This window comes from Rousettus aegyptiacus, unplaced genomic scaffold (genome assembly GCF_014176215.1).
Source record: "Rousettus aegyptiacus isolate mRouAeg1 unplaced genomic scaffold, mRouAeg1.p scaffold_m13_p_5, whole genome shotgun sequence".
NCBI lineage: Eukaryota > Metazoa > Chordata > Mammalia > Chiroptera > Pteropodidae > Rousettus > Rousettus aegyptiacus.
The window spans coordinates 100,851,902-100,865,574 of NW_023416308.1; the positions used below are offsets into that span (position 1 = coordinate 100,851,902).

Consider the following 13,673-nt stretch of genomic DNA (forward strand, 5'->3'; position numbering starts at 1 on the left):
CATGCTGCATAAAAGAGGATAAGAAGTGGCCATTGAGACTGACGCACAGATCCGTCTTTTGGTTTTTAACATCCTGGCTCTTCCATTGCACAAGCTGCATTTGGATTTAGGAATTATTTCTTGAGAATTAAGCTTTCAGTCACTCACAAGAGGGGGTCTTAGCCAACATGAAATGGCCTTCTCACAATTCCACTGATAGCTATTTTACCCAAGGAGGCTGATTTTTACATTCTTGAAAATGAGAAAATGAGAAATGAAAACTGCAGCCAAGCCTGAGGCATGCAATATGCGAACCCCTCTGGACCCCAAACCCCATGCCCTCCACTCCCTTCGCCATAAGCTCTCCCCAGCAGCTCTTACTCCAAATGACCTCAACCTCATTCCCAGGGAGGAGGCAGAAGGCAATCGTTATGTTTTGCTTTTGTTTGCTTGAAATAATAAATCCAGAGGTCTCCCTTGCCAGGGTTCTCCTCTTGTCAGCAGTTTTCTGTTTCACTTGCTTTCTAAGTCAGACTGAAACCCAAGCCCCCGTGGTTGGCTTTCGCCCTGACCCCTTGCTCCTGGGAACTTATCAGAAGACAGATCGCTTTGGGTTCCTGACATACACGGTGACCTAGCCCCCTCCCACCCTCAAGGACGTATTTCTAAAATGCCTGCCTCTGCAGCATCGAGGCATGCCACTATAACTCAGTCAATAATGGACACTGGCTTGTCTGCCACCGACTACTTATGATCTTTTTCCAATCTGGGTCAGGGACCTCAAACCATAATTCTAGCCTTGTCAGGGGATTGAGAAAGAAAGAATGTTTGACTATCAAACCAGACCTTGCTTTGCAAGAAAATACGTCTCAGGGCCTGGGAACTACCAGGGTCCACTTTTGACTTTTATAGAAACTGGATGCTAATAATCCCAATTCCAAAAAATCAGAAACCTCAAATAAACAGACTGTGTTTGAGTATGCTTTGCAAAGACTAGGTGTGCAGGCTGATATTAAGAATATTCCAAAAGGCACTTTGCAGGGTGTGTATGCCAAAGGTTTGAGAGAAAGCTGGTAATCTCCTGCACCAGACATGCCTAGTATACCCTTCAGCAATAATCGATATTTCCAGGCGACTATCCCAAAGTTTTGCCAAGTCCTGAAATCTTCCTGGAAAGATATTACATTCTATATCCTTTATTCTTAAAGCCCATTTTCACTGGACCACCTACTTCAGTTACTGAAAGAATCAAATGTGATATTGTACACACATGAGCTTCGAAAGTAGAGTGCTAAACAAATATTAGATATAACTATTGCTTCTAATAATTCTTTAAAAATTGGTAATTGCCATCGGGTGCTGACTGTAACTATATCACCAAATAATTGGTAACCAAAATGGTATACTATCCCATCCACCAAATATTCTGGATCGAAGAGAGTTGAACTGAAAATACATACATTGAAAACATATAATAACCCTTACTGCTGTTTTTGCTTCCTTCTTAGCAATGTATGTTTCAAGGAAACAATTTTAACATCATTAGAAGGTAGTGGCTAACAAAGGAGACCAGTCCGAGGATTCTTAGTGAATTTCCCTTGATGACACACATTAACCAAAGACACTGGAAGAGGAAAGAGAATCTCACCAAACCATATGAACAATTTACTAATCAAAGTCCTCGACAGGAGCCAGCCTTCTAAAAGTCAGCTCCCAGACCCTTAATGTCTTTCTTTGTACCCACTGGCATGTGAGATCGACCCATCAAATACTCAGTAAATGTAGCTGGAAGAAGAGATGGAAGAAAGGAAAGACCAGGTTTTCTGAGAATGTCACTTGCTCATCAGTTACTGCTCTGAAATGATAATGGGTCCTAGGTCTTTCTATATTTGTTTCCCAGTCTTTCCAATGTTCTCAACTCTTTCATCTTCTAAATACAAGTTCCCTTGACCGATCACTTCTTAATTATCCACAGTGCACATGGTATTAACTGAATGTGTGTCTTTTAAAAATATCGAAAATCGTTTCTGCTATATGGTTAATGTCCAATCATTTGGCAGCTCTCATCTAGGACAAAGGTGAGATAAACACAATTTGGGGATTTCTGTTGTCTTAACCTCTCCTTTCACTATCTGGCCATCAAAATATGGAGTGAGCAGGATGCAGGATTTGAAAGACTACCATCATCCCTTCCTTTCACAGATGTTTTCCAACCTAGCCTTTATGAGCAGAGTAATTCTAGGAGGGCCCTGCAGGCAGCCAGAAATGCCTTAATATCTTTTCTAATATGAAAAACTTTAATTAAACAGGGGAAGGCACTGAGTTTGAGCCATGTGGGCTCTTAATATTTAATTCCAGAGATCTGTTTAAGCACAATATACCACCCTCCTTGTAAACGGTGTTTTTCTGGAGCATCTTTTTGGAGAAACAATAATCAAAAACATCCAAACTGCTGAACTGTCAGGATGAAAAGAGAGAAGAAATATGCTATCACAAGATGCCAGACCCCTTTGGAAGGACTCCAGGGGACAGAAAAGGGATGAGTTCTTCTCTTAAACACAGACAGTTTTAGAAATACTTCCCCTTTGTTGGAGGTTGGAGTCTACAGATCGGTCTTTGAAACCAGTTCTTCACTCCTACTTAAGAGGCCCATTCCCCCCAAACAAGCTGAGGTGTTGGTAAAATTATTAAAGAGGAACTATAGAAAGCGCCAGCACCAAGAGCTCCACCTGCGGCAGGGCAGGGACGCTGCTGCTATTTGCTTTCCATACAACATGGGTCCAGTGGTGGGGTCAAGTGGCTAGTGCAATTTTGTAACTTAACCAAGGGGCTGAGCTCCCCAACCAGTCCTTTTATTTCTACTCAGGTTCCACCGAGCAGGAAAAGTTTTCTGGGAGATACTGGTCCAGGGATGTTGTTCCAGACCCTTCCTTTAAGGTCTGACTGAGTATTCGAGGGATCCTTTTGCCCCTAGCAGCCCTGTCTCCCTTTTGCTACAGACAGCTGTCTTACTTATCGCTGGGAACAGTCTCCATCCAACTGCAGCCTCTGGAGGCAGGAGGCGACTCCACAGCCACAGGCTGAATGGGGAAGCTGACGCTACCCCGCTAGAGTCTGGGGAGCCCTGTGCCTGCCCCAAATCACTTATTTTCCCGCCTCTTCCCGGGAAGCACCCAAATCTCTTCCACTCTTCCTTGGAGCTGGCCAGGGAGATTCCGCCATTCAGGGACAAGGAGCAATCAGTGCAGGCCGGGCATCTATTGAGTAGCGACCTGCAAATCTGACATTCAAGGCTGCGCGCGCCAGTCCTCGCCCCGCCCCGCCCTGGTACCCGCTCATTCATCCAGGCGGGTCCCCACCTTCCAGCCTGCGCGCCGCTCCAAGCGCCGCTTCCCGGGCAATGTCTGCCGCTCACACAGTGCCCAATCTCTTATTGTTTTTAAATCTCAAAAGTAACCTCCAGAGAATTTTTTCGCCACACTTTTCCACACCCCCATCGCACCCTTTTCATAAAATAAAACAATCCTCCATCTCTCACATCTTCAAGGGGTTAATTAAACTGCAAGCTTCGCGAAAGAAAATCCATCCACTCGCCACCATCCCACCCCCAGCCGTAGTAGCTCCGCCACCGTCTCCGAAATCCGGAGCCGACGTCTCTCGGTCCCCGTCCCGGAGAGGACGCCACCACCCGAGCGCGCCCCCCGCCTTCCTGCGGATCCAGAGAAAAGCCCCCTCACCCTTCCGTGGATGCCATGGCCTGGGGAACGCCCCCTCCTCTTCGGCACAATCCTGCAGCGGCGGGCGAGGGAGTGAGCGGACGCCGGGGTGAGCGCGCGAGAGAAGCCGAGTGCGGTATTTAAGGGGGAGCCTCTCCCCGCCCTTCCACCCCCACCCCCCCTTGGGTAAGCCCTTTAGCGCCTCTACGCGCGCTGGAGGCTCCTGCGGGCGCTAATCCGCGTCTCGGCTCTCCTCTGTGCGTGTCCCGCGCTCTCTTAGGCCCGCCTCGCAGGCACTTGGCGGGGCGTTCTGGGGGCTCGGAAGGTGGGTCCCGGGAGAGAGCACCGCCCCCCGGACTGCGGGAGGGTGCGCGCGAAAGGTGCGCCGCGGCCGCCGCGGCTGCCACCTGTGTGTGCCGCCGGGCTCACGGGCGCGGCGTGTGGAGGAGCGCGGGTGCGGAGGGTGGTGGCGGGGGAGGACGGAGAGTGTGTGTGCGGTGAGTGTGCGAGGGAGTGTGTGCGAGCGTGCGCGCGTGTGCCGGTGTGCGCCCGCTGGGGGAGGAGGTGGAGGCCGCTGCGCCCTGGCTCCGCGCCGGCCGGGGAAGGATTGCGAGGTTTAGCCCCGCTGGAGCTGGGGATTTGCAGGCGATCCCTCTCTATTTTCGTCGCGAGCTGACATCACCCACGCTGCCGCCTCTGGAGACTCCTTTAACTGCCGCCCCCGCACCCCCCGCCCCATCTCGATCCGCGGTCCCTCCTCTGCCATCCCCTCCCCCAGCCTCTCGCCATAAATTAGCCAAATAAGAAAAGAGGCCCCGCTGGTCGCTGGGAAAGCCTGGGCAGCCCGAGGCAGGAGCTCAGGATCTTAGGAGTCGCTATTGTTTCCCCTCAAGCCGGAGTGGCCCCGGGTCACCTCGCGCGGGGCGACGCGCAGCCTATGGCGCGGAGACCTGGGATGCCACTCGGTCCCCGCCTCCTTCGAGCGGCCCCGGGCGCTCCGCCGCACTCCTTGGCACACTCCGGCGCACACCCCCAAGCTCACCCTCGCAGGTGGCACACCCACCCTAGTCTCCCACGTCCCAGGTACAGGGCCCCGAAGAACTCGAGCGACAGAAACACGAGGGCGGCGTGGCCAAAATGGAGCCCAGCTGCGCGCCCTCCTCCGCCGCGGCCCGAATAAATCTCTGGCCTTCAATTATTCAGCAGGATTAATATTAATGCAGTTCTCGGGGGGCAGCGGGCGGGGTGTTGGAAGGCTGTCGTTTTTTTTTTAAGCCAAAGGAGGTCGGCCTCGGGGGCACTGGCTGGCAAGGCGCGGAGAGATGGCCCAGGCTCGTGGCAGGGGACCCGTCTCCACCCATTCGGCTTCTGACGAAGCCCCGGGGGCTGTGCGCGGAGACAGATGGGCTTCAGCAAGGGAGAGTCCAAGCATCCCCTCCAACTTTGCATAATAATAACAAGATCCGTGCAGATTTTATTATCTTTTGGACACAGAGGACACCTACAGCTCCACTACTCGCTGGACTTTGTGACCACTGAGGAAGGAAAGCCTCGCTCTTCCTGTCTAGAAGAGGGGATCAAAAGTAACCCCCTGTGCAGTGTCGCGGTGAGAATTAAACAGGCTCTCTCTTGAGAGAGACTGTGGTGCAAGCCTATCGCTTGGAACCTGCCAGGCTCCTCCAGCCGGGTCTCAGAACCGGTGGTGTCCGCTAAACGCCAGTCATCTTTCCTAGAGGGAGGCGTTCTTCAGTCCCGGGGCTGTGCTGCCCCTGGTCAGACTTGGAATGCGCCTGGCCACGCGGAAGCTCGTGGAGCTTATCCCAGGGATGGTGCCATGGGAGCCGGAGTCCCAGCAGGACCGCTCAATGGTTAAATGCCAGACGCTGGTATCGAAAGCTTGAGTTCTTCCCCGTCTTCCATGGAGTAATCTGGGGCAAATTCCTCAACCTCTCTTCCTCCCATCTGCAAAGTGGGAATTGCAGCCTCAACATCGCAGTGCTAGAGAACAAAATGAGATGTATAAGATGTGCAAAGCTCTTAAATTAGAGTTTGGCACCCAGTAACCCCTCAAAAAAATGTTCATTTAAATCTATCGGTCCTTGGAGGATAGTTTCTTGAGCACAATCTCCAATGATGAATACTCAGATGAGAGAAATAACAAGACGAAGAGAAAAGAAATAAATAGAAGTGTAAAAAAAAAAAATTGTCTGCTCACTTCCTCCCTTCACCTCCTTACCCAAAATCTGAATCCAAACATATTCTGCCATCCATACCTTCCTCCACCTCTCTCTCCCTTTCCCTCTCCTCTCTCCCGCCTATCTGCCCCATTAGATTAACCAGATCTATGCCTTATTCATCCTGGGACTCTCACAACCCCTCTAATTTTGCATTTTTCTTTTTTAAAATTTAGTTATTAATGCATTAATGTATTCAATTTTTGTAATCTGGTACATGGATTTAAAAATAATAATTTGTAGATGAAAAGCTATCTTCAAGGATAGATATATGACTTTGAATCTTAAGTTGTCAGGTGCAAATCCTTTAAGTCTCATTTTCTTTTTACAGCTAGGGATTTGACTTTCCTTTCTGCTGAAGTGACAGCTGAGGAACAAAACTATGGGACTCTCTCCCAGGTCTAGGTATTAATAATCCCAGCATTGCTACTGCGCTCCTCCATCACAATCCCTCAGTATCTGCACCCAGGTGTGGAGGGTTTAGCAGCACCAATCAGTAGCACTCATTGCCAAGAGCAAGGCATCTGGTGGTACAGAAACACGGTAAATAAAACTGAAAAGGAATGGAGTTTTCACTTTTTAAACCATCCAATTAAAAAATACTCTTAGGGCATTACGTTAACTGAGGTAAGTCAGACAGACGAATATTGTCTGATATCATTAAATGTGGAATCTAAAGACACTGAGCTTGTAAAAACAGAGAAGAATGATGGTTACCATGTGTACATGGTTACCAGGGAAAAGGGGGATGGGTGAACTGGGAAGATGTTATTTAAGGGCACAAATTTGCAACCAGTAGATAAATAAGTTCTGGAGATCTAACGCACAGCCCAGTGATTATAGGCAACAATAGTGTATTATAAATTTCAAAGTTGCTAAGAGACTAGATATTAATACTCCCACCACAAAAAAGAAGTGGTAATTACATGACATGATAGAGGTGTTAGCTAAAGCTACTGTGGTAATCATTTTGCAATATACAAATGTGTCAAATTAACACACTGTATACCTCAAACTTACACAATGTTATATGTCAATTATATCTCAATAAAAATAAAAATTTTAAAAACATACGATTATGTTTTCAGTGTTCAGGACCTGAGAGAATTCAGGTGAATCATCAAGATGGCCACATTAGATGGGAATAGTGATGGCACTTTGGCACCTTCTCTGTAAGTGACCATGTTTGACACCCCATTCTACACCTGAGAGACATTTGCATTCAGCTGCCCTTGGAGAAAAGGCTTATTAAATCATGGGGAATATGCCACAAATAATTCCAGATAATATTCATTAGCCAGAAAGAACTGATTCTCTTTGCTCACACTGGAGAGGCCCTGCCAACATTTCCACCAATTCTTCATTTTTAAAGCAATCTGGAACAGTGCTTTTCAACACTGGCTGCCCATCAGAATATACGAAGAGAGCTTTTTAGAAAACAATAATGCTCAAGCCACCTTCCAGAGATTCCGGTTCCTTCAGCCTGGGGTGGGGCTCTAACTCTGGTATTTTTTTAAAAAACTTCCCTAGTTAACTATGCAGCCAGTCTGGGGAACCACTGGACTAGAGATAGTTCAACATGATGGAGCATGGGCCGGAAACGAGGTCCCCAGAAGTAGCTGGAGCAAATTAGCGTGTTTAGCCTTTGGAAAGACAAAACCAAGGAAGACGTGATACAAGGCTGACCCTCCTCTTTTCAAATACCCATAATCAAAAAATTTATCCAGGTAAATATTGTGTGTAATTCTGGACAACTAATGTGAGAAGCTATAAAAACACAGAACTTTCTTCTGAGGTTGTATATACCGGAACATGGAGGATAAGCCACTATAGGTATGCTGCACGGCCTCAGTACTGGATCCGAACTCAGCTCTGGGTCAGGCAGACCTGCCCTAAATCCTGCCTCCGCTGTGTTATTAGGCTCCATGTTACCTTAGTCTGAGCACTTTAAGTTCTCAGCTTCCTCATCTAAAACCTGGAGAACATGGTAATGGTCACCTCAGGGTTGCCGTGAGATTAAATGAGATAGCGTGTGGGAAATGCTTAGCTCAGAGCCTGGCACCTCATGAGTGTCCATAAAGATTCGTCATTCACCCAATTTAATGTACCACTGAGCTCACTTGAGAAATTAGCCTCTCCTAAAGCCAGCTGAATTATGACCCCATTGGTTCCCTTTTATCCTCACAACAAACGCAAGCTGCCTAGCCAAGCACTGGACAGGAGAACAGAGCATGGCAAACCTACCAACTAGCAGGCATGCTTTCCAACGGTGTAGCATCCCCGTCTCCTCTAGGGAGGGAGTCCATGGTTGTGGCGGAAGCAGAAGGGGTGAGATGCTCGGATCTTTGCACATAGGTTTACTTTTCTTAAATCTAGCTCACTAGTTAGTTGCACTTGGTGTGAATAAGAACTACTCTGCAAGACTAAATACAAAAAAAAAAATTAACTGTACTATAATCGGTTAGGTAACTTAAGAGATTTTCGATGTGAATTTTTACCATAAGGTTTATTTGTGTGTGTCTTTTTTTATTGTTGAATTAAAGCCTAGTAAAATCTATGAGAGGTGACTTATGACAGTTGATAAAGTAGTGTTTAAGCTGGGATTTCGTGGTAGTTATAATATTACCCTAACATTTACTGAGTTCTTACTCTGTGTTCAAAGTACCTTAATATGCATAACTTTGTTTGAGTCAAGATGATCTTCTACAGGAGGCATTATTCTTATTACCTCCATTTTACAGAGGAGAAAACTGAGGCCAAAAGAGGTTAAGGAATTGCCCAGTGTTACACAGATAGTGAGTGGTGTATCAATCAAGATACACCACTGACTAGAAAAAGATGGCAAATTCAAATTAAGGAAATTGGGCAAAGTTTAATAGAGGGACTATTCAGAAGGGTATGGGGAGGGTGTAGGGAAACTCTGGGGATAGCGCGGCCCCCTGGGTTGGTAACAGTGGGCACCATTGCTCACCCTAAGGTTGGAGGAAGGTCGGTAGACTCTAGAGGGGAGTGCTGTATGGACAAGACCACCTGACAGGAAACGAGACCTTCGTTGCCACAGCAACCTGCTGGAAGGGCACCTGGAATACATAACGCAACCCCACTTCCCTCTCACATCTGGGGCTCTTCAATGGCCAAAGCTGAAAGCGGAAGGCAGGGGAGCCCCCTCATACATCTCACATGCAGTCCTTGCAGTTCAGCCCCCCGGGGGACACAGCAGGATGGAGGAAGGTGGCGAAGGGAACTACAGGAATCTCCATGGATGAAGCCGCGGTGAAGGTGGGGCTTGACTGCAGGCAGTCTTCCTCCAGAACCTTGCTTTTAACCTCTCTGCTATGCAACCTGTGGTATATGATGTCATCATTATCGAAACAGGTAGCCCCTGTGACATGCGGGACCCTCCTCCACCAGAGAGGACCTTTCAACAGAGAAGACTCAGCCAGACCATTTGCTAGAGATTAGGAGACGGTATATTCATACCATGAAGGAAGTCATCAGATGGTCTCAAATGTTCTAGTTCGAAATTCTATACTTATTAATGTTCTTCTCTGATCATTATAGGAGCTCAGTTGGACCAAAGAAGGGATAAAGACTCCCTTCTCCCAATGTGCTTTTCTAAGGAATTCATTCGCTGTCTTGTTTTTCCTTCATATTGGTTTTTGTATCTCCATATAGGGGAGGTGAGAAGAGATTCTTAATATAGAAAAGGAAAAAAAAAAAAGTCCTACACTGTTTTCCCATAAAAGGCTGCTAAATAAACCCATTGCCCCTTGTGATGACAACAGAGGAGAAATGTCTCAATGTTCAAAGTTTATCAGAAAAAAAGTGACCTAGAGAGAAAAACAGCAGCCAAGTGACTCCAGGGTTACCTTCTCCTAAAGGAACTGTCATTTAATAATGTCTGAGAAATATGAATTCGACTCCTTCCCCATGGATGCAATCACCATTTCATCTGCCTTGGTCTTCAAGATTACCGACGCTTTCCAGAATTTAGGAAGGAGAAAACCACCTACCATCAGCTTGTTAGGTGGCGGGTTCTCACTTGTGGTTCTTTGCAAAGTCATAACCGCCCAGTGAATAAATTTGTCCTTTCTGTTTCCATGTAGCTATTCTGGTAAAGCATCTCTGGGTTTTGGAGTCAAGTAGGCCTGTGTTAAAATCCCAAATCCTCCACACATGGTATTGAATGGGTTACCCAATCTTTTTGAGACTAAACTCCCTCATCTTCAAAATGAAAACTATTCTTGTAGCTGTAAAAATTTTATCTGTAAAGCAGATATCACAGGGCCTGCAACATAGTGTGAACACATTAAATGTCTGTCCCATATCCTCCTAAATAACCAAGGAATCATAAGCTGTATGTCTGGGTCTGTCTCTTAAAATTTTGGCCTAGTCATTAAGCCTACAAGACTATATACTTTAAGATTTTTTAAAAAATAAAACAGAAGAGATATTGGGGCCCTTTCACCCAATCAATATGAGTATGCTAATTTTTCAAAAATGTGACCTATTTTTGGGATGAATGAAAAACATGAATGAAAATTACTGTATCATGTTCCTATTTTAGAGGAAAGACATTATTCTCAACAGCATTGGCCCTGAAGCCAAAAGCATCTGAGACTGGAGAAGCCTAAAACTAAATTGAAATGAAAAGGTTTTAGAAAGAGAAAGAGTTTTAGGGCGGTAACTGGTGCTGTAGAATTTTCACAGTGGCAGCCCCAAATCATTTTATTAAGAATGCTAAGTTGATCGCAATGGAAATTATAAAACTTGCTTTCAGAATTAGACCAATCAGGAACCATTCATCTTAACTATGTCTGGAGCAATGAGTTTCAACTTGATTTCATTATTTCCTCTTTTTATTTTGATTGACCTTGAGTAAGTCACTCAACCCGCTGGGCATCGATGGAGATGGTAATGACCCCCAACCACTAGGCTCAGATGAGAACTAAATGAGGCAATGTCATATAAAGCAGTTAGCACATTGTTTCTGGCACACAATGATAGCTATTATCATCTTTCTTATGTCCACCTCCTGGCTGGTACTGCTCTCATCACTCAAAAATGATCTTAGTAGTAATGCTTTGGACCCCAAAACACAGTACAGCTACAGATGGACAGCCTATAGCTGTTTGTCCATTGTGGTTACTGAATATAGAATAAAGGGAATCATCTTTTCTCAGATGTTTGGAGCAAGAAGATGCAAGTTGAGTTCATTCATTCTTTTCTTGTTAACATACATGAGCAAAAGAGAAGCAGGGGAGGTCTATTTTTACCTCCCTCTCTATGATGGTAAGAGATGTTACTTCATAAAAATCACAGTTCAGACTGAGAACTTGGTCTAAATATAACCCATTCTTCAGGCAGAAACTGTCTCATTAAGTAGAGAGCTCGAAAAGACTAGAACATTTGTTAGCTACACTCATTGCCGGATGAATTCTAATGGAAAGAGTGTGAATTCATTCCATTTATTTAGTGCAGATGAAAGAGGAAAGAACACAATGGGAGAAGATGAACTGCAAGTTCTGGGTATATCATTCCTATATGTCAGCATCTTCTACTATGAGATGACTTAAGGCTAAATGTCAGGGTTGGCACAAATTCTTTATGCCCACCATAAAAACCATAAATTTTGAATTAGAGTGACTGTCTCTTATTTAGTAACTTGATCCTGTATAAAGTACAAATACTTTTTGAGAGTAATCGCTGGTTTTTAATTTCTACCCCCCAGTTTCTTCTAATCATGGTAAAGAATGCCAGTTATGCATCTTTCTCTTCCCTTTGTTCTGCTGAGCCATTATTCAGTAGTGACATTTTTATGATGGGCAAAAGGATGGAGAGGAATTTTTTTTCTAGGTAGTGGGGGGAGTTTCTTTGCTTGACACCAGCTCACTGTGGTTAAATGCTAAATGATTTGGCTAAAGGACCAAATCGAGGCTCCAAGCTAGGCTCTTGTGACATCAGAAAATCAAGTGATGTGATTCTTGTTCTATTTTCTCTATTCACTTCTTTATTAAATTACTTGGTAATTCTGAGAGAGATTGTGTACCAAAAGTATTTTTCTTATAAATTTATTTGAGAGAGAGAGAGAGAAAGAGAGAGAGAGAGAGAGAGAGAGAGAGAGAGAGAGAGAGAGAGAGAGAGAGAGATCAGGAAATTTAGCTTGAAAATGAGATCATAGATTCAGAGATTTTTTTTTTATCAAAGGCTGAATTATGCCTTTCATAATGACAGTAAATTAGAAGGATCTCAGTTCACTTGGTGGTTTCATTTATTAGCACCTGGATATTGTTTTATTTATAACACCCTATTTCCCTTTCCAAACAAGAATTAATAACATTCCTTCTCTTCCATTTAAAATTAACTTTTCCTAGAAACCATAAGTTTGGGAACATAATGCTGTTTTGTTTTCCTCTGAGAATTTAATTTCTAACATTATTCTTCACCTGAGAAAGCCAGTTCCTACTTTTATCTATTGGCTCTTTTTTTCTTGTTGACAAAGTTCTCCATCAAACCTAGTACAGAAGTCACTTGATGACTTAGAATACAAACATGAAGTGAGCCCTAACAAACTCAGCCATTGAGATGGTCTTCTTAAAATGCTGAGCCTCAGCACATATCCGGGCAGAGCCCTGCCAGGGAAAGTAGGTCCCGCTGCCAAGAAAAGCAAAAAGAGACCGCAAATTGCTACCAAGCCACTCCAAAATGTTCTCTTCTTTCCAATAGCTCTGAAAAGATAAACTTCCCCAAGCTCTAGGGATCCCAAGTATTTCACTCAAAATTTTCACAGGATACTAAAGGAGAGAAAAAATAAGGCAGGAGTCAAGATACAAGTGTCTCACTTCTTTGCATCTTCAATTGGCTGTTAGCTTTTTTTCTTTTAACTCATCTTTATTTAAGAGAGTTCTCCGTTAGAACAACATGCTACTGTGTCAGTGGGATGAGACTGGGGGTCTTTAGTCATGTGCAGGTTTGAAAGACAACAAAGACCCAAAGTCAAAGCCAAAGGTGATACCTGATGATTTGATGACATTAATAATAATTCCTAGTGCACACGTAGGAATTCATGGAGTTTGATATGCACAGAGCATGGTCCTGGTCATTCTTCAATATGGCAGGAACCTCCTTCCCAACATCTTAGCTCATGCTCTTCCGACTGTAATGCTCTTCCTCACTTCCCATCCTCTGTCTAATAGTTAAATCTTCCTCAAATCAGCCATCGCTTCCCCAGGGAGACAAAACTTTTAACCCAACCCTTCTAGATTAAGTTGGTTACTCGTATCATACAGTCTCAGAGAATGCTGTAATTTCCTTCCCAGTGCTTATCTTGATTTCTAAACATGCATATATTTCTGGGATTACAGATTGAGGGAAAGCACCAAGCCTCGTTTGTCCACCCACAGTACATAGAAAGCACTCTATAAATTATTGTTGGTCAATGAATGACACAAGTAGGAAAATCAATAAAATTACAACTCTTTATTAAATACAGAATGGAAGAGATGATCTTCACTAATATTCTGATATAGAAGGTAGATGTGGAAAAAGATTCACGGTCAAACCCTGTACTTACAAATCCGGAGGACAATTAGGTCAAAAAGGAGAGGGTGAGACGGCTGCAGATTTTCTACTTGTCCAGCTGAGTTTAGTCCTTTTTCATAAGTCGAGCCCATACGAACCCCCAACACACACACACACACACACACACACACACGCAAATGAGAAGTGTTTTTAAAAAATCACT

The 13,673-nt window shown here is 44.8% G+C and overlaps 1 protein-coding gene across 2 annotated transcripts in view; it reads right to left on the bottom strand.

The window, feature by feature from the left end:
- SLC1A2 (solute carrier family 1 member 2) overlaps window positions 1-4,839 on the bottom strand; it is a 140,338-nt gene extending 135,499 nt beyond the window's left edge. The window contains exon 1 of one of the 2 annotated variants that reach the window (XM_016123244.2): window positions 4,759-4,839. Coding sequence is in view for 1 of the 2 variants with exons in the window: in XM_016123243.2 (XP_015978729.1) it covers window positions 3,717-3,733 (17 nt within the window). In the remaining variant the exon portion in view is untranslated. Of the gene's footprint in view, window positions 1-3,716; window positions 4,381-4,758 lie in introns of those variants that run through there. The other variant, XM_016123243.2, reaches the window with a different exon arrangement.
- Window positions 4,840-13,673: the final 8,834 nt, after the last annotated feature.